The 20,981-nt window shown below is 40.7% G+C and overlaps 2 protein-coding genes across 2 annotated transcripts; both read left to right on the top strand.

Moving 5' to 3' along the window:
* The first annotated feature begins 1,560 nt into the window (after window positions 1–1,560).
* Window positions 1,561–3,954, top strand: LOC114545355 (uncharacterized). The gene is made up of 2 exons (XM_028563629.1): window positions 1,561–2,265; window positions 3,691–3,954. Exons 1-2 carry the CDS (start codon window positions 1,561–1,563, stop codon window positions 3,952–3,954), a joined length of 969 nt encoding a protein of 322 aa, XP_028419430.1.
* A 4,595-nt stretch (window positions 3,955–8,549) lies between these two features.
* LOC114545354 (uncharacterized) lies at window positions 8,550–10,523 on the top strand. Its single transcript, XM_028563628.1, has 2 exons — window positions 8,550–9,167; window positions 9,962–10,523. The coding sequence occupies exons 1-2, from the start codon at window positions 8,550–8,552 to the stop codon at window positions 10,202–10,204; spliced, it is 861 nt and encodes a 286-aa protein (XP_028419429.1). The 3' UTR covers window positions 10,205–10,523.
* The last annotated feature ends 10,458 nt before the right edge of the window (window positions 10,524–20,981 follow it).

Below are 20,981 nucleotides of genomic sequence, written 5' to 3'. Positions count from 1 at the left end.
TTCTTGAAGCCAACAATGGATCATCTATACATTTATTTAAAATAAAGAATCATATTTTGCTTTTTATTTTTAAGTGCGACTGTTTTACATAAGATGCTTGTATATCCTTTTGCCAAGGATATTTTGTAATCTTAGCCATTTATTTGTCATGCTAAATGTAGGCTATTTAAATGTTTACTTTATTATATGTATGACTTTAAAATTATCTTTTTTTTTTTTAAATCTCTGTACCGGCCCGTCAGACACCGCCTACCAAGAGTCTGGGTCTGCTGAGGTTTCTTCCTAAAAGGGAGTTTTTCCTTGCCACTGTCGCAATAGCCACTGCTAATGCTTGCTCTTGAGGGAATTACTGTAATTGTTGGGGTTTTGGAATTTATAGAGTGTGGTCTAGACCTACTCTATCTGTAAAGTGTCTCGAGATAACTTTTGTTATGATTTGATACTATAAATAAAATTGAATTGAATTGAATTGTAGGCCTACTCCGGTCCATAGGCGCCGATTTATGTTTTCCTCTGTGGGTGCGACGGGCGCACGCCCTTTACAAAAAAAAATAGTCAAAAAATGTTTGCATTTCAGAACCTTAGGAAAGGGACAGCGGTAAACACGAACACACACGCCTCGATAATAAAGGGGACATTCTAAAACGTTTAACGTGAACAAGCTTAACGTGGCCAATAGGTCGGAAAACAACGATCACCAAATTTTTTCCATGGCCATATCTTTTCATGAACACTTAAGCCTGTCAAAAAACTAAACTGATTATAGAAGTTATCTCACATTAACCTTTTTCTTCTCATTGGCGTCTATCCGAGGAAAATATGATGATGAAGTACTAAAAATTGCGCAGAAGAGAAAATTCATGGATTCTGTGCCAAAGACGCTCCACCAGAGTCAGAAAATGACTGACTAGGCAAGCCTGCCCAGTAGAGGAGCACTTCCCTGATCTCAGGCTGTTCATAGCTGCTGTTCTTTTCTCCTGAAAGGAGCCAGAGCTGAGAGCCCGGACACCGTACGGCGTGACACCTTAGGCCTACGGCGTGTTCTCTCTCTCTCTCTCTCTCTCTCTCTCTCTCTCTCTCTCTCTCTCTCTCTCTCTCTCTCCCCTTTTCACCTAGCTGTTCTGTCAATTCTTACAATAGGCTCTAATGAAGCAAAAACGCTTAATGTCAGATAACGTCCATGATAATTTGACTTTGGGTTAGATTTTTTTTGTCTTCAGTCGTTATGAGGAGCAATATAAGATCCTTATGTGTTAACAGTGTTTTGGTCGTGGGTAATAAAGTAGCCTATGTTGGGAGCCACAAAAAAAAAAAAACGCTATAAGCTAAAACATTAACAAGTTCAACTATGTAATCAGAGAGGACATCTATGGCTATCTGCAGGACATGACTGCTGAAGACTCAGGGAGGCGCACATAGACAGTAAAAGAGGCGCAGAGTGAGAAAACTTCCTTCTGGCGGAGGGAGGCGGAGTTTATGAGATGAGTGAGTGACTGAGCGCAGCCATATAGCGGAGACGACAGTTCCAAAAACCGCACACACGAAAGGTCCAAACTCAAAATGGCACGGCTTCCACCCGTCTTGTCGTTTATTATCTTCATTTATTCTCTCATCCTTCAATGTGGAGAATGTTCGACGGTGATTTTAGGAGACCCGTTTACGTTTATAGTCTCTGCAAACTGTCCGACAGGTGCCCGGGGCGAACTTCACCGGGTCGGACAGCACATCACCCAGCTGGTGGCTGATCGTGAGGAAGAGATTTGGAAACCGACCGAGGTCTACAAAGACAGAATAAAGGAAAGCGCGGTACTTGCCTTCAATCGCACAGAATACACAGATAAAGGACTGTATGAGATAAAATGCGGCGGTCAAGAACAACGGTTCCAGCTGGATGTTGTTCGAGCATCTGAAGTCTCAGCCACTGAGGGGGGTAACGCCACACTTCCATGTAACTACATTACAGGCGGACATGTGGACTCTATAAAGTGGAGTAGAGGAGGAGAGATGGTGCTGGAGCAGAGTCTGTCCTCCGGAGAGATCAAACCCGGGACAGGATTTAAGAAGAGACTTTCTCTGTCACCTGATGGCTACAAGAAAGGAAACTGGGCGCTGATTTTCAACCCGGTTCTGCTGGAGGATGGAGGGGACTACTTCTGCTCCTTCCACCTAAACGGCGCGCCAGAGGGACGGGGAGACCCTGCTGCTGTGAGGATGAGGGTCGCAGAGAGAAGACGGGATCAGACCACCGGCCGCCCGTCTCTGACTGTAAGTATATTGCCCAGGCAGTGGTGGAAGAAATATTATTATTATTATTATTATTATTATTATTATTATTGTGGAGTTTATTTTGAAGGGAATCTCCCTTTCTGTGCGGATTTATTTGCCTCGCGATTCATGTCAGCTTTAATAACAAAGCTAAGCTAAAACTCCTATTGTGCAATCAATGTGGTTACGGATGAAAGTTGATTGAATGATTTGAACCTATAAATATAGCGTAATTATCATATTTCTTATAGACCGCAAACACCAATGTAACATAGGGCCTACATTTACACAAACAATGCGCAGTGAAAAAATAAAGCTCTTTATGAACTAAATATATCCAACTTTTCTCTGGATGCTATGTGCCTGAATCAGCTAAATGGTTTGAGGTCATCACCCGCAGAATGGCTCATTTCAGAATAATATTCAGGGCTGCATTGAACGATTAATAATCTGTTGTTTATTGTCTCGATTAATGGATTAGTTTTTTGGTCATTGAAATGTCAGAAAATGGTGAAAAATGTGGATCAGTATTCCCAAAAAGCCCAAGAAACCGTCTTCAAATGTCTTGTTTTGTCCCCAACTCAAAGATGTGCAGTTTACAGAGGAGAGAAGAAACTAGATTTAACATGCTGACATCAGAGTTTTACTGTTTTTCTAAAAAATGACTCAACCTGATTAATGGATCATCAAAATGCTTGGGAATTAATTAAATAGTTGACAACTACTGATCCATTAATTATTGTGACTTTAATAATCTTTATTAGATAATATAAAGCTTATTAGTGCAGCAATGTGTTCACTTTAAAGGAACACGCTGATTTATTGGGAATTTAGCTTATTCACCGTAACCCTTCTCATCTCCGTGCGTGCTGTAGGATTACTGGAACCAGTTAAAGGAACACACCGATTTATTGGGAATTTAGCTTAACCCTTCTCATCTCCGTGCGTGCTGTATCGCTGTCTGACTAAGCTAAATTCCCAATAAGTCGGTGTGTTCCTTTAATAATGTGGAACTTGTTTAAATTACTACATTCTGCGAGTAGCTTGTTCATTTTCCTCTGGGATCAAAAAAGTAAAAATCTAAATCATTCACATTACATCAAAAATCATTTGTTCACTTTATTTTGTGTTAATATAAATCTACAATGTAACTTAAGCTGTCTGTTAAATGTTATGGAGTAAAATGTACACCAGCCTATTTTCCACTTGAGGGGTAGTGGAGTAAAGCTTTAACTACCCTCAAAATTGTATTTAAACAGTACTTATTGTACTTTTTAACTTTCCAACACTGCCGCCAGGATACGTGCAACCTCTAGCAACATGCACACATTGTGGTAAATCATGCATATTTTGATATAATGCAACAATTTATCTTAAACTGAAGTCTAACCTAGATCTTCTTTCATCTCATTCTCCCGATTGTAGACAACACAGAACGTGACAGAAGAGAAAGAAGAAATGGGAACTATGGCTGTTGTCATCATAACAGCAGTTGTGGTTTTTGTGATTGTGGCCCCTTCATTTTTTCTGCTTGGCAGGGCCAGGTGTCTGAAGTCCCGCTGCTCCTCATTTAGACCCATGCCCAGCGGAAGACAATATTCAGATGTGCCTCCTCCTCCTCCTCTTCCTCGTCCTCATGCCAACGGGGGCTCCCCGTCAAATAATGCTCATGCAGAGTCCAAGGTCTAAAGACATCCAAGTTGAAGGTTCTATTGAGGGGGAGAGAACATTTTATCCATTGTAATCCATATAGACTATTTATTTATAAAGTCATAATTTTATTTATTAAACATGCTATGTCGTTATGAAAATATGAACTAACCTTGGGATAGAAGATTTTGGCAATATCACCCAGCACACAGCTGCAGGTCCTGGTTTATGATGATGGTTTAGCTACTTTCCACTACTTCTAATTACTTGTTTCCAAAAAGGGAGAAACAAAAAAAAATCCTCTATAGTTGACAAAACTACGTTTGCTCCAGGTTTTTAACATCTCCAATAACAAATGTCTTCCATGAGTCCCATGTTTTTAAAATAATACCTGTGTACAATTTATTCTCTATTAATCTCTAATTGACCACCCGACACTAGCCACTGTGTTTTCCACATATCATCTCTTATGTCTGTTCTCCTGATTTAAAATATTTTAGCCTTTTTCTGTGTGTAGCTGCAAGTGCATTTCATTTTGCGATCTTCACAATCTCAGAATCACAATAAAGCTGAACCCAGAAAGAAAGATTTTCCATCTCATTTTTCATCTGATTTATTCTGGGCTGTTGACATGACACCAAATGCACCAAACACTTACATGTTTCCATCTTTAGTTTAGTTTCAATATTCTGTTTAATATTCATTTGCATTATGCTAGTGACACATGCACAGAGTTTGATCATCGTTCCTGTATCTCCATCAGACTTTGAGATGATTTCAAATGAATTTGCCCGCTCAGTGACAGTAAAGTCAAATAGTTTGTCTCCACACATTGCATGTTGCCAATGGAAGATTAGCACTGACGCTAAGGAATTCAATTATATTTTTAGGGATTCTTGCTGTTTTACTGTAGCTTCATTTAAGACGGCCAAATCCTCACCCATTTGGTGCACTTCTTCCACAAATCCATGCATTGTGGGACATTTTTGATGAGTGGTTAACTCTGATGAACATGGTCTGCCATGTGACATGTGTTTCTTTGCATATATAGAGCAAGGGGAAGTGTATCTGATCACAAATGGTCAGTCAAGACACATGTGGAGACACATTCTAATGCCAGGTGTAGAAGACACATACTTAGAGCTGTCCACTCAGGACAGATGTTAATGCCAGGTGTGAACGTTGTTTGGTCACGGTGTGGCCTGATGCATTCTATAAACTGTACAGGCAATGAATCAAGACGAGCCCTTCGGTCCTGTTTTATCTTTATTTAGGAGTGAAAAAGTGTGTGTAGGCATGGAGATGGGGCTGAGATGTTAAAGTCTTTCAGACATCTCTCTAGTCGGTCAGATAAACCTCTGACCGAAAAAAAACTCAGAGGACAGGAGAAGCTGGCAGGACACTTTCTTCACTACTCCTGTGTGTTTCTGTGTGTGCTCCAGACAACGTCTGGGGCGATGGGTCTGGCAATGCGAGACTACTGGGGGCAGGAGGAGAAGCATGTCCTTCACTACTCCTGGATGTGTGTTTCTTTGTTTGTGTGTTTCTGTGTGTGTGCTCCAAACTGAGTGAGTGGCCTCTGTTTTATTCTGGAATGCAGCTGCAGTTATGCGGTCTGACCCAGTGGCAGGACAGGAGTCTCCCTGGCAATGAGGAAAAGCGCCTCTCCCCTCCAGAAATCTACCTAACACAAAAGGCAACAAGTTGGTACAGCAGTACACCAAAGACACCGTAATAAATAACATACAACAAAAGATAAGCAAAATATTATCCTTTCCTAATTATAAAGGGAAATCATAAAAACCATATGCATAAAACTAAATACAACAGTGCCTAGCCTAAGTAGGTCTAAGGATCAGTGGTGTAGTCTAATGTATTGTAGTGGGTATACTGTACTGTATACTGGCCTATATATGGCCCAGAATCTGCCTTTGGGGAAGGGGGGACATATCATAGTGGGGGGGTTCGGTGTCCTCCCCCAGGGAAGTTTTGGGGTGTCAACAACTTCATTTTCTGCATTTAACAAGGCCCCATAACCCTGTGGCAATAAATCGCTTTCTTACTATGATTTATGATTTGGCAGTCAGATTCTGCAGTCATTTCTGTCCAAAAAAAACACACTTCAAGGTGCTATGAGGATATAACACTTGCTGTTTTGCAAATTTGCATTATTTTGATCCAAAAGCAGAGCTTTAAAAAGCATTCATTCACATGAGACACAAATAGTTAATGTGTATTTATTATTCTTTCTACAAAAGGAAAACAGATAGCACAACTCCTTCCAGGAAAAAAAAAAAAAAACCTCGACCTAATTTCACCCACCCACTGTGCTGTAACATATGTGATACTGGCAGAATGTGTTCAGTGGTGATTTTGTGGGTGGAAGGGGGAGAGGTGATGACTCACACTCCGCACAAAGAGAGCAGCAGCCTGGGTAAGAAGCCCAGAAAGGAAGTGTGTGAGGAGCGTGTTCACATGCTGCTGTCCACAACTGAGGAGAAGAGACTGATAAGCGTTTACTGTTGCCTAAGTTTGAAAACTTAAAAAAGGCAGACAAGAAGTTTATTATCTTATTATGTTACCTCTCTCTCTGTCTAACACTATCTAACTGTGTCTGTAGCCCAAAATGTGTTCACTCTGGGGATTACTCCATAATTTGAAGAAGTAAATGCAGTGGCAGGAGTCCTTGGTTGAATTAAAAAGGTCTTTCTCTAGCTGATGCAAATAATGTTCCCCATCGCATCCCCAGGTATTCTTGGTTTACACACAGAAATGATCATTCCCTCCAATTTTGTGAATCAAATCGCAATATCAGTCAAAATAATCGCAATTAGATATTTTCCTCATATCGTGCAGCCCTAGTTGATGGATATCAACATGAAGGTGGGGTGGTGATGGCACAGTGGTTATGACACATGCCTTTGTGTGATTAGCAGTGACCCTAAGGAATTAAATTATATTTTTGGGGGATTCCTGCTGTTTTACTTTAGCTTCATTTAAGAAATCCTCACCCGTTTGGTGCACTTCTTCCTCAAATCCATGCATTGTGGGACATTTTTGATGAGTGGTTAACTCTGCTGAACATGGTCTGCCATGTGATGTGTGTTTCTTTGCATATATAGAGCAAGTAGGGGAAGTGGATCTGATCACAAATGGTCACTCAAGACACTAATGCCAGGTGTAGAACTACTACTTAGAGCTGTCCACTCAGGACAGATGCTAATTCCAGGTGTGAACATTGCTTGGTCACGGTGTGGCCTGATACATTCTATACATTCTTGCTAAAATATCAACTTTTCATTTCACTGTTTTTTACTGAGGCTCAGAACGTTTGCATCTTTTATTTGACCAGTAGACAATGAATCAAGACTAGCCTTTTGGCCCCATTTTATCTTTATTTAGGAGTGAAAAACATCTGTAAGCATGGTGATGGGGCTGAAAAGTCTTTAATAATCCAGACAGACATCTCTGTAGTCAGTGAGTGTGTTGCTGTGTGTGCTAAAAGAAATTCCCAGGAGAAGTATGTCCTCCACTACCTCTTTGTGTGGGTTTTCTCCTAACTGAGTGAGTGGCCTCTGTTAGGTTTAATCCGGAATGCAGCTGCAGTTATGCGGTCTGACCCAGTGGCAGGACAGGAGTCTCCCTGGCAATGAGGAAAAGCGCCTCTCCCCTCCAGAAATCTACCTAACACAAAAGGCAACAAGTTGTTACAGCAGTACACCAAATACACCGTAATAAATAACATACAACAAAAGATTTAAGCAAAATATTGCCCTTTCCTAATTATAAAACGAGAAAATTGAAATCATAAAAACGAGAACGCGTGTGTGTGTTTCTGTGTGTAGCTGACTGTGTGGTGCATTTGGCCTTCTGCATGACTCATGGCAAATATATGAGCTGCTGCAGAATGAGCAGCACTCAGCCCGAAAAGAGGAGAGAACCCGCACTGACTGCAATCGCCATACACCCGAAACGCCACACTCAAAATGGCACCGACTCAGACTTTGAGATGATTTTAAATTAATCTGCCAGCACAGTAGCCTACAGCACAGGGGCGGTTGTGGCTCAGTTGCCTGCCTAGGAAGGTTGGTGGTTTGATCCCTGGCTCTGCACTCCCATGTCAAATTGTCCTTGGGCAAGACACTGAACCCCGATGCTGCGCCATCAGAGTGTAAATGTGTGTGAGTGTTGATCTGACGAGCAGGTGGCACCTTGTAGGGCAGCAGCCTCAGCCACAGTGTGTGAATGGTTCCTGTACTATGTTGTTGTAGTCATTAAGACTACAAAAGCGCTATATAAATACAGTCAATTTACAGTAAAGTCAAATAGTTTACATTTACATTGCAGAAAACACACTGCAAGATGTCGATGGAATTGGCCTCTCTCTCAGGCAGACAGAAAGGAAGGCAGGCGAGGAAGTGGTGGGAGGGAGGACGTGGTGGGGAGGGAGGACGTTCCTCCGCCCTATCAGTCTATAGTCAGCCAGGGACGAGGGGAGAAGCCGCGCTGACTACAATCACCATAAATCCACCCCGAAAATGACACCACTTTCACCGGTCTTGGCATTTCTCTTAATTTATTTTCTCCACCCTGAATTTGGAGAATGTGTGACCGTGATTTTGGGAGACTCGTATATGTTTGGGAACTGTCCGTCAGGTGTTCCGGCTGAACTTTACCGGGTCGCAGATGGGGGCCAATCCGGACAGCACATCACCGAGTTGGTGGCTGCTCGTGAGGAAGATGTTTGGAAACCGGCAGAGGACTACAAAGACAGGATGAAGATCAGCGCGGTCATTGGCTTCAGTCGCACAGAATACACAGACACAGGACTGTATGAGTTAAGATGCGCTGGCCAGCATGTTAACTCCACACAGCTGGATGTTGTTCTAGCATCTGAAGTCTCAGCCACTGAGGGGGGTAACGCCACACTTCCATGTTACTACATTACAGGCGGACATGTGGACTCTATAAAGTGGAGTAGAGGAGGAGAGATGGTGCTGGAGCAGAGTCTGTCCTCCGGAGAGATCAAACCCGGGACAGGATTTAAGAAGAGACTTTCTCTGTCACCTGATGGCTACAAGAAAGGAAACTGGGCGCTGATTTTCAACCCGGTTCTGCTGGAGGATGGAGGGGACTACTTCTGCTCCTTCCACCTAAACGGCGCGCCAGAGGGACGGGGAGACCCAGCTGCTGTGAGGATGAGGGTCGCAGAGAGAAGACGGGATCAGACCACCGGCCGCCCGTCTCTGACTGTAAGTATATTCCCCAGGCAGTGGTGGAAGAAATCTTCTTCTTCTTCTTCTTCTTCTTCTTCTTCTTCTTCTTCTTCTTCTTATTATTATTATTATTATGGAGTTTATTTTGAAGGGGATCTCCCTTTCTGAACTAAATATATGCTCTGGATGTGTGCCTGGACTTGGTTTGCCTCAGAATGGATTCATGTCAGGGCTGCATTAACAACAACTGTTGTTTACGATTAAACGTTTTTGGTCATGAAATTGTGGCGATTGTAAGGTTCAAATGTCTTGGCTGAAAGATGTTAGTTTGATAATATCAACCACTGTTGATTCATATGATAATTTAGTTGACAACTATGATCCATTAGGTTGTGACTTTTAATAATCTTTATTCATATTTTTTATAGACCACGATTTATTGGGAAAACACCAACTTAACATATATTTAGCTTAACCCTTCTCATAACGATGCGCCACTACGCGTGGGTTGCTTATATATGTCTTTTACATTTTCTATTATCAAAAAATAGACATTCACAAAATAAACATTTGTTCACTTTATTTTTTTTAAATAATTTACAAGAAGAGTGTCTGTTAAATGTTTGGATTTTCCTATTTTTTCAGGACTTACCCTCAAATGTAGGCAGTACTTTTGTACTTTTTTTTCCAACACTGCCGCCAGGATACGTGCAACCTCTACCAACATGCACACATTGTGGCACATCACGCATATTTTCATATAACGCAACGATGCATCTGAAACTGAAGACTAAGTCAAATCTTGTTTTATCTCATTCTCCCGATTGTAGACACCACAGAACGTGACAGAAGAGAAAGAAGAAATGAGAACTTGGGCAGTTCTCATCGTAACAGCAGTTGTGGTGTTTGTGATTGTGGCCCCTTCTTGTTTTCTGCTTGGCAGGACCAGACCAGGCGGAGAACAATATTCAGATGTGCCTCCTCCTCCTCCTTCTCCTCCTCCTCCTCCTCCTCCTCGTCAAGCCAACGGATGGTCCCCGTCAAATAATGCTCAAGCAGAGTCCGAGCTCTAAAGACATCCAAGTTTAAGGTTCTATTGAGTTTCATGTCCTGTATTTTCCTGCCATGTTTAAGTGTCACACCTTAGCTCAAACAATCGGACACTGATCATTTATCGTCTTTCAATGGAATCAAAATTGGGATTAAATAATATAGTATCGACTATCGTCTCGGTAGATTGATAAAAGCAAGCCCATTTCTAACTAATTTCTCAGATCCTGGTTTTGTTTTGACATCACACTATTTATGTGCGTGCATGTTAACAGTTTATAGCTGAAAAATGTCCTCTATAGTTTAAACTACGTTTGCACACACACAGGTTTGTGGCACTATCTTTGTGGGGACCTGTCATTGACATAATGCATTCCCTAGCCCCTTACTCTAACCTTAACCATCACAACTAAATGCCTAACCTTAACCCTTACCCTCACCCTAACCATAACCTAATTCTAACCCTAATCCTAAAACCAAGTCTTAACCCTGAAACGGCCCTTTAAACGTGTGGGGTCCAGCATTTTGGCCCCACAAAGCTGTCGGGACCACACAATTGTACTGGACTCCTGGTTTTTGGACCCCACGAATATAGTTAAACAAGCCCCCCCCCCCCCCCCCCCCCCACACACACACACACACCAGTCCATATAGACTATTTATTTATAAAATCGTTATTTTATTTATTAAACATGCTATGTCATCATTGAAATATGAACTGACCTCAGGATAGAAGTTTAGCTACTTTCCACTACTTCTAATTACTTGTTTCCAAAAAGGGAGAAACAAAGGAATAATCACACAGGAAATGACAAAAATTACCTGCTTCTTTTTTAACATCTCCGATAACAAATGTCATCCATGAGTCCCATGTTTTTAAAATAATCGCTAGCTGACCACCCAACACTAGCCACTGTGTTTTCCACATATCATCTTTTATGTCTGTTCTCCTAATTTAAAATATTTTAGCCTTTGTCTGTAGAATTTCTGTGTGTAGCTACAAATGCATTTCTTGTGTGATCTTGTGTATAATCACAATAAAGCTGAACCCAGAAACTTCAATTTTGTTATTTCAAAAGATCTCATTTTCATCTGGTAATGCAAAAAAATGCAAAAAAATCTGATCACAAATGGTCAGTCAAGACACATGTGGAGACACATTCTAATGCCAGGTGTAGAACACACGTACTTAGAGCTGTCCACTCAGGAAAGATGTTAATGCCAGGTGTGAACGTTGGTTGGTCACGGTGTGGCCTGATGCATTCTATAAACTGTTGCTAAAATATCAACTTTTCATTTCACTCTTTTTTTTACTGAGGCTCAGAACGTTTATATCTTTTATTTGAGCAGTAGACAATGAATCAAGACAAGCCCTTTGGTTCTGTTTTATCTTTATTTAGTGTGAAAAACATATGTAAGTATGGTGATGGGGCTGAAAAGTCTTTAATAATCCAGACAGACATCTCTGTAGTCAGATAAACCGCCCGGGGCCGTAGTCTCTAGGAAAAGCAGGCAGCACACTCCCTTCACTACTTCTGTGAGTGTGTTTCTGGGTGTGCTCCAGATAACCACCTACCTGTACACCTGTAGGCTAAAAACCCTCACTAGCACTGGGGGATAGGTCTGGCAATGCGAGACTACAGGGGACAGGAGGAGAAGCACGTCCTCCACTACTCCTTTGTGTGGGTTTTCTCCAAACTGAGTGAGTGGCCTGGTTAGGTTTATTCTGGAATGCAGCTGCAATTACGTGGGCTGACCCAGTGGCAGGACAGGAGTCTCCCTGGTAATGAGGAAAAGGCCTCTCCCCTCCAGCAATCTACCTAAAACAAAAGGCACCAAGTTGGTACAGCAGTACACCAAAGACACCATAAAAAAATAACATACAACAAAAGATAAGCAAAATATTATCCTTTCCTAATTATAAAACGAGAAAAGGAAAGTCATAAAAACCATATGCGCAAAACTAAATGCAACAGTGCCTAGCCTAGAGCAGTGGTTCCCAACCTTTTTTCCTTGGCGCCCCCCCTACTCATGTCTAAGAAAAGCTGAGCCCCCCCCCCAGCCCGAAACCCCCCCCCCGCCCGAAACCAAAGTTGAGGTAACTCTCGAGATAGAGCCTTACTTTCCTTTTTGATACAGAGGAGTTATCAGCACTGTTACGTTTCTCCTCCATGTTTCATTCATAAAATTGTGATGCCGTGGCGGCAGGAAAAATGAGGATACAACAAAATATATAGTTTTCATACTGACTTTTGTATACATTAGATATTCTAGTGTATTATCATCATTTGTTTAACATGTGCAAAACAATTTTTTTTACCTCAACCTCAAACCAGATAAAGACTCGCGCCCCCCCTGTGATCTTTGCCGCCCCCCCTGGGGGTGCCCGGACCCCAGGTTGGGAACCACTGGCCTAGAGAACGCCTAAGGATGAACCTGTTTTCATGCGGAGTCGTGTCTGACATAAAAAATGAGGTCTTTCTATCAAGACCTTAAAAAGGTGGTATTGGGTTATGATTAACTGAGGGGCAGTGGTCACCACACAGCTTTATGTAACTGTAATAGCCCCTAATATTCAGGCAGTTTGCATGAACCATACATACATTTAGCTACGAAAGAGGTCGGGGTGGATGGGTTCTCTTCCCGGGAAAAACAAAAGACTGTCACCCAGGAAATGCAAATTTATTAACATATCATATCATCATCATATTTTACTAAAGTGCAGAATGTAAGTAAAATCAGATATACTTTATTGTCCCCAAGGGGCTTAAAGCTTAACATAACTATCATCTGAAAATTTGATTATGTAATCATTTGGCTCTGATTCTGCAGTAATTTGTCCACAGAGGCTATGGAAAGAAAACTCTTGGTCGTATATGCAAAACGTGCTCGCTTGTGCACACACCTCGAGAGGCTATGAGGATATAACACTTGCTGTAAAGCAAATGTGCATTATTTTGATCCAAAAGCAGAGCTTTAAGAAGCATTCCTTCACATGAGACACAAAATAGATAATTTATTATTCTTTCTAAAAAAGGAAAAAAGATAGCGTAACTCCTTCCAGGGAAGAAAAAACACGATTGATATGATCTGTCAAACAGATAGATCATATCAATCGTAACTGTAAAAAAAGGACATATTATGTGACACTGACAGTATGTGTTCAGTGGGGACTTAATGGGGGGAGGGGGAGAGGTGATGACTCACCACACCGACAAACAAACAGTCTTTGAAAAGAGAGAAGCAGCCTGGGCAAGATGCCCAGAAAGGAAGTGTGTGAGTAGCGTGTTCACATTTCTGCCGGCTCCGTGCTGCTGCCCACACAACTGAGGAGAAGAGACTGATAAGAATTTCATTTTGCAGGAACAATTAAGCATAGATAGGGCCTATACTCATTACATTAACTGTGTGTGTATATGACACATGGACACACACCTTCTAAATCTAATGCTCAAGTCTGTTCCATTTAAAAAAAGTTCCATATCTAAACAGGTGCAGGAATCCTACACTGAGACTAGAGGAATCCTACACATGTTAAAAGGTTTAAAGAGTAAAAAGGTTAAAAAGTTGGTGTGTATTACAACATTTGAAAATAAAATAAATGATAATTTCAAGATAAAAATCTTATTGCACAGCTGTGTCTATAAGATCTTTGATTTCAGTGTGGTGATGGCTTCAGGGTAATAACTGTTGATCAGTCTTGTGGTCAGTGCTCTGATGGACCTGTAGCTTTCCCTGACGGGAGGAGTTCAAACAAGGTCATGTGCTGGGTGATGGGAGTCCTTTGTAATGATGAATGACTTCAGCAGCCATCCTGACTGTTCTCAGGAAGTAGAGTCACTGTTCTGTTTTTTTTAACCAGTGAGTTTGTGTTTATTCTCCATGTGAGATGGAAAGTGAGTGCCCAAGAACCTACAACTAGATGCTCTCTTCACTCTATCCCCTTCTATGTACAGTTGATGTGTTTTGAGAACACACAGCCACAGCCACACACACACACACGCACACACACACACACACACACACACACACACACACACACACACACACACACACACACACACAGAGAAGGTGCGGTTCAAGGTTAATAACGGACACCACAGTGGATTGAAATGAAATGCACTCAGCACACAGTCTCTTGAACAATAGTCTGGCATTGGCAGCTCTATCTCCATAGCGCTGCAGAGTAAGGTCTGATTTCACCACCCAAACATTCCACACATTTTCAGCGTGTAGCTTACCAGCTTAAAGTTTGATGTTGCTTCCCAAAGAGAACAGAGTTAGACAACGGCAACACACATCGCCCCAAATGAACTTTCATCGATCCAGACTACTTAAAAAGAGACACACACACACACACACACACACACAGGAAGAGTGACGAGAGACAATTGAACTGTAAACTTACTTTAAGTAGGCTACCTTACAAACAAGTGTAATAACACCAACCGAGTGGGCCCATATATTAAACCACCAGAGCACCTTGCATCAGTATTGCTCCACTGATGATGCTCATTTCCTTATGTCTAAAACTCTGCACTTTTACAAATGAGATAAAAAACAACTTTAGCCCTACTGTAAGTCTCTCAGACCATATTTTCTAAATGTCCTGGTTCTGTTGAATAGAGCCGGGACATTTATGAAGAGAAGCCACAGCTGATGCAACAGTCAGCCCGGGACCAGCTACACTTCCTCATCATCACAGCTCCACTCTACACATAGCATGTTGGTGAGGCCTGGTGCTGTGCTGCTGTGCTGTCTTGACCTTTGACATTCCAACACAATTATTAAGAGGCTTTTCTGACAACATGCTCCAGTCTGTCCCATTTGAATCATTTCCAAGAGAGACTAACCAACAGAACAACTCTGGGTTGACAGGCCCACTCCCTGTCATCTGGTGGTTTCTCCAGCTTGGCCCTGACCACACAAAAGCCTGAGGGTTCACTTCTTTTTACAGTCACATCTCAGAGTTTCCACACCCACACCAAGCAGGCCATCGCTGATTAAGATAATGACAAAAGATCAGAGCTTGAAAAAACCTCAGAGCAGTCAGGAGCAACACACTACACTCAGCAACAGCTGCACCTGCAAGGAAAAAGCTTGTCAGAGAGAAAAAAAGCAAGAGTAAAAAGCAAGAGTAAAAAGCAAGAGTAAAAGCTGAGAGCAGAGCAGCCTTACTTACTTTGTCACCAGGACAGACTATGACACTGCACATATGTGGTAACAATATGTCTACAACACGACATACGAGACACATATGCCCCACACATTACAACACTGCAAAGAATTTTTTTAAACGTGACTAAAAAACTTTCATACCTACTAGGTGAAATGCAGCAATGTGCGAAGATTTGTGAGCTGTTGTGACAATTCCTATAGACTGTATAAGTTTAACTTGACCTATTTTCATTTATTAATTAAAATAATGTTGCAGTGTTACACAGCTCTGTTTGTACTTTATTCTAGTAGATCTTTACCTAATAAGAACATAGGTACATTGGTTTTCATTTCACACTTGTTTTTGCAATGTAAACACCAGTTTCCCTGACAAAAAAGCTCCTTTACATTGAAGATTGAGAGAGACTTTCAACTCTCAACTCCCTCTGAGAGGGACAGAGAGAGAACTTTTTCTTCTCTTCCCTTTTTCTTCATCGGTTGTTTAGAACAGTGACTCCCAAACAGGTTATTCTGCAGTTGCAAGGGGGGTACGTGGAAAGATTTTGTCGCAGTTCAAATAAAAAAAGATTATGATTTGATTAAAAGAATATACAATTGAACACCAGATGTTGCAGTGATATTACAGTTTTTTCCGATTGCTGAAAACGACAGTGGGCACAACTGGAGTCACATGTGCAAAACTCAAACTACAGTCTGCACTACCAACAGTCACCTGAGCTAAACAGTTCACATCACCTGCAAAACAGGCTCAGTGCAGCCAAACACCACGTACAATCCTCACTGAGATAACACACACTGTCACTCAGAACACACTGAGGGTAAACACACTAGCATCAAACACCAATACACGAATTACAAACTTTATAATCTTTACAGTTTGAACAATTTGAGTGACTTGACACTACTCAATAGTTTATTTAAGGAAAAAATATATAGATTGTATAGCATACCAATTTTTACATAAGGTAAAAAAGAAGGAATAAAAATCAGCAGTTTTCTTCAATAAAGTATTTTGTCTCTAGTAATTTTGGAATTACTGGGGGGAAAAAAAACTAAAGGTACATACGTAACAGTACCAAAGAATAGACTAATCCTGCCTCGCTCCAGCATCATGTGGCAAGTTTTTCTTCATCACATTGGATATCTGCATCATCTCTAAATAAAAACGAATGTGGTGTTTCTATTGCTTTCACCGCCATTACTTTCTGAAAAACAGTAAGAACACAGTTTTACTATTGTAAAGATATAGTGTTTTTCACTTTTTTTTATAGCTGTGTACATAACCTCAGACATCTTACCTGGACATATTGGTATCTTTGCTCTTTTACCTGTTTCTTTCAAACGGTACAGTGTATAATTTTTTCATTCTTATTTGGTGTTTGTATACAAAAAAAGGCTTTCTGAGCTTTCTCTGTATAAATACCATATATGTTCACTAACTAGTCTAAAATAAGACACTTGCTTAGGCTTTCAGCTAAAATTGCAATCAGCAGTGTTTGATAGGCACCAGACTGAAATCTATTCTGTTTTGAATGCATGGTTAACAGTTTTGACAGCAGTGTGTTAGCATTTGAACAAAGTGTGTAAATCTACAGTGTTGTGCACGTTGTGGTTAAAGTCATGGGATAAGTGTGTAGAGTTTTGAAAACTGTGTTCAAGCAATGAAAAAAAGAACTAGAGTTTGGTCCACATGAACTGCTGCTGTGCAGACTGTAGTTAGCGTTTTGCACATGTGACTCCAGTTGTGCCCACTGTCGTTTAGCAATTGAAAAAAACTGTAAGAATGAGTGAAAACTAGTTAGCAAGTGAGTGCATAAGTTTAAGCAGGTACTCAGTTTAAATTTGTAGTTTAGTTTTTAGTTTATTTTGAACATGTTTAAATATACACTACCGGTCAAAAGCTTTAGAACACCCCAATTTAGTTTAGTTTAGTTTATTTTGAACATAAAAAAATATTCTTTATTCTATAAAGGACAACACACATTAATCAACATTTCTCTAAATGTGCCAGCGTTATATAAAAAAAGAACAGATAAATAAGAACATGTATATCTCAGCACAAGTGATTCAAATAAGAAACTCCCATGTTCAAAAAGGAATAGGAAGAAGTTAAAAAAAAAAATTCTGATACCAACTTTTTCTGTTTTTATAGTTAAATACAAGACAATTTGATGCTTGAGTTATACATGTTTACATACACATACATGTGCCGTATATCTACCTACCTACACACACATAAGCACATGCAAAAACATAGACACACACACATTTACACATTTTTTTCTTTTCCATCTACTTTGTTTCCTTCTATACATCAAACCAAATAATAACCCATCCAGACTAGATACAGTATACAGTATAATCCCAGGAACCATACAGTGGTGACAATAGTTCTTTTCGTATCCATTCAATATATTCATTTTAAATAGTCTCTTAAAATTGCTGATTGTTGATTTCATCTCTTCACTGCAGCTGTTCAATAAATTAACTCCTCTTAAAGTGCTCATGTTATGCTCATTTTCAGGTTCATAATTGTATTTAGAGGTTATATCAGGATAGGTTTACATGGTTTAATTTTCAAAAATCACCATATTTTTGTTGTACTGCACATTGCTGCAGCTCCTCTTTTCACCCTGTGTGTTGAGCTCTCTGTTTTAGCTACAGAGTGAGGCATCTCACTTCTGTACCATCTTTGTTGGGAGTCGCACATGCTCAGTAGCTAGGTAAAGACTACTAGCCAGTCAGAAGCAGAGTATGAGGGCGTGCCCTGACAGTACCTAGGTAAGGACTACTAGCCAGTCAGAAGCAGAGTATGAGGGCGTGCCCTGACAGTACCTAGGTAAGGACTACTAGCCAGTCAGAAGCAGAGTATGAGGGCGTGCCACGCTAGCAGCTATGCGAGCATTATAACATGTGTTACAAAGTGGGTTTGTCTCTGAAGTAAAGGCTGGACTACAATAGAGCTGTTTGGAGCAGTTTGTTAACAGTGTTTTCTGTTGGAGATAGTAAGTCCCTTTGGGGTGGACTTTGGGCTTTTTTACTTTGTAAACCTATAACATGCACAAAAAAGATATATAACACAATAAAGGAAAGGGAAAAAGCCAAAAAGCATATGAGCACTTTAAGTGATGTTTGCTCTCTCTCATTTAAAATAACCCTTGGATACTGTTCGATAGCTGTTGATTATTTACTTTGTATATGATTTGTGCAGTTTTAAAGTCAACAATATCTCTGAATTGTAGTGGTTTTAGTTTGATGTAAAGTGGATTAGTTGGTGCTCTATAATTCTTAAGGCTCTCTTTTGAAGGATGAATATAGGTTCAGTGTTTGTAAGTATTTCCCCACACTTCCAAACAGTAAGTACTGTATGGCAGTATGAAGGAGCAATACAGCATGTACAATGAGCGTTGATTTAACAGGTATTTGGTTTTATACAGTATTGCAATTGATTTTGGATATTTCAGCTTGAATATGATGTATATGTGGCTTCCAACATCATTTTTCATTGATTATTACTCCCAGAAATTTAAGTTCTTTTACTTTTTCTATTTCAATGTCATTTATCAAATGTTTTTGTGCACATTTGTTGCACGATTCCCAAAAATTATAAATTTGGTTTTACTTAAGTTCAGTGTTAGTTTATTTGCATCAAACCAGCTCTTCACCTTTTTTAATTCATTTTCCATAGTAACGAATACATTGTAGAAATAAAAAGCTGCAAGTAATGGCTCAACAGTTGAAAAAAGAAATCCAAAAGTTATTCAAAAGTATTGCATAAGCCGCTGAAATGGTTAGCTAAAAGTAGGACAACTAAACAGTTAAGTAGCCTAACGGATGGTAGATACATTTAGCAATCTGAAGACTGACAGTTCCACAAGTTTGACAACATTAACAACATCCACTTTTATATAATGAAGTTTACGAATGACAACAATTTTGTGAGCAGATATCTCTGCTTAACTCTCCTGTTGTCCTCGGGTCAAGTCTGACCCCTTTTCAAAGTTTTCTATATCAGAAATTTGGCCCAAAGGCCTACAATTAAATACAATTAGGCCTACATTTAAAATGTTTTTTTTGTTGTTTTTTTAAAAACGTCAAAAAATGTTTAAAGAAATGATTAAAAAAAGTGACAAAATCGCCACAAATATTTTACAAAACGACAAAAGGAATTGAAAGCCTCGAAAACCGGAATAAAAAAATCTTTGAAAAAAGCGTAAAACAAAGCGATAATGTTTACAATAAGGCACAACAACGTCGAAAAAAGCGCCCCAAAATGTTGAAAGTAGCATCGAAAATTTTGTCGAAAATGATTTTCAACTTTATTGTGAATTCTGCAATATGTGCCAGACAGAGGAATTGTCTCCGACCCAAGAGGCAATAAGGACACGTACAAGTATAATAGGCCTATAGAAGAGAATAAATATATATACAAATAAAGATAAAGTAAAGATAAGTAAAATATACAAATAAGATTAAAAAAAAAAGATCTTAAAAAACGATAAGTAGGCTAATAGCCTATATACATATACAATGAAGTAATACATTCTAAATAGTGCATATGTAAGGCAAAATCAAATGGTACAGAAAACTAAAGATGAAAGTATTTGAAATGTGCAATATAAAAGGAGCAGATTTGACTCGGGAGGACCCTTGTCACACAAGGGGTTAATAAGCGCGATAAGCCACACCTCCGCAGTCTGACAGCGTGAGTTGGGGCAGCAAGCGCAAGGACTCAGCTGCTTAAGGACACACAGGATAGACGCACAATGGAAGAGCGTTGGCGTATATCGGCCCTTCTCTGTATGGCTCTGTTGCCTAGTTGTGTATTCGCTATTGATAAGATTCTGGGAGACAAAGTTACATTTCAACAAACTGAGAACTGTAAGAAAAGCGGAGCCACACTGGTGCAGGTGCTGGAAGGTGGCATGGAACGGCCGGTAGCTCGTCGGGATGGAGTTTGGAGACCGGAGCCCGGTTATGAAGACAGACTGAGTCCAAACGATTGTGTCAGCTTAAACCAGACATACATGAACGACGACGGACTGTACGTGTTAACCTGCGGCGCCGACTCCGAGACGCGGACATCCTTGAATGTCGTCCCAGCCTCCGAGGCTGTAGTGTCAGAGGGAGATCCGGGGAGACTTGAGTTCCACCACGTTACTGTAGGGAAACGGGGGGGGGGGCTTTCGGGTGGAAAGAAACGGAGAGCATGTGTTGGAGCTGGACCTCTCCTCCGGGGAGATGAGATATGGGACAGGGTTTGAGGGTAGATTATCGCTGTCGCCTCGCTGGAAGTTGAGCGGAGACTTGACGGTGACGCTGCAGGGCGTTAAGCCCGAGGACCAAGGGGATTTCTTCTGCTACGTCCAAGATGAAGACCAAACGCGACCGAGGGAAGGTCTCTCTGCTGTCTGGCTGAAGATCAGAGAGAAGATCCCGGATCAGACCACCTACACCCCGCCGACAGCAGCCGCAGACATATGTGTGAGTAGGCCCCTATCCGCCGCTTTTTTTTTTTAACTCACATGCATTAGGCTATACTCTTGTGACTTAGTCGCCTGTCAACTTTCAGTGTCATAGTGTCCTACAGGGTCGGCATTTAATTTAATTCCGCTGTTTTCT

Source organism: Perca flavescens, chromosome 19 (genome assembly GCF_004354835.1).
Source record: "Perca flavescens isolate YP-PL-M2 chromosome 19, PFLA_1.0, whole genome shotgun sequence".
Taxonomy (NCBI): domain Eukaryota; kingdom Metazoa; phylum Chordata; class Actinopteri; order Perciformes; family Percidae; genus Perca; species Perca flavescens.
The sequence above is the reverse complement of the archived record's forward strand: the minus strand, read 5'-3'. Positions and strand labels throughout refer to the sequence as shown.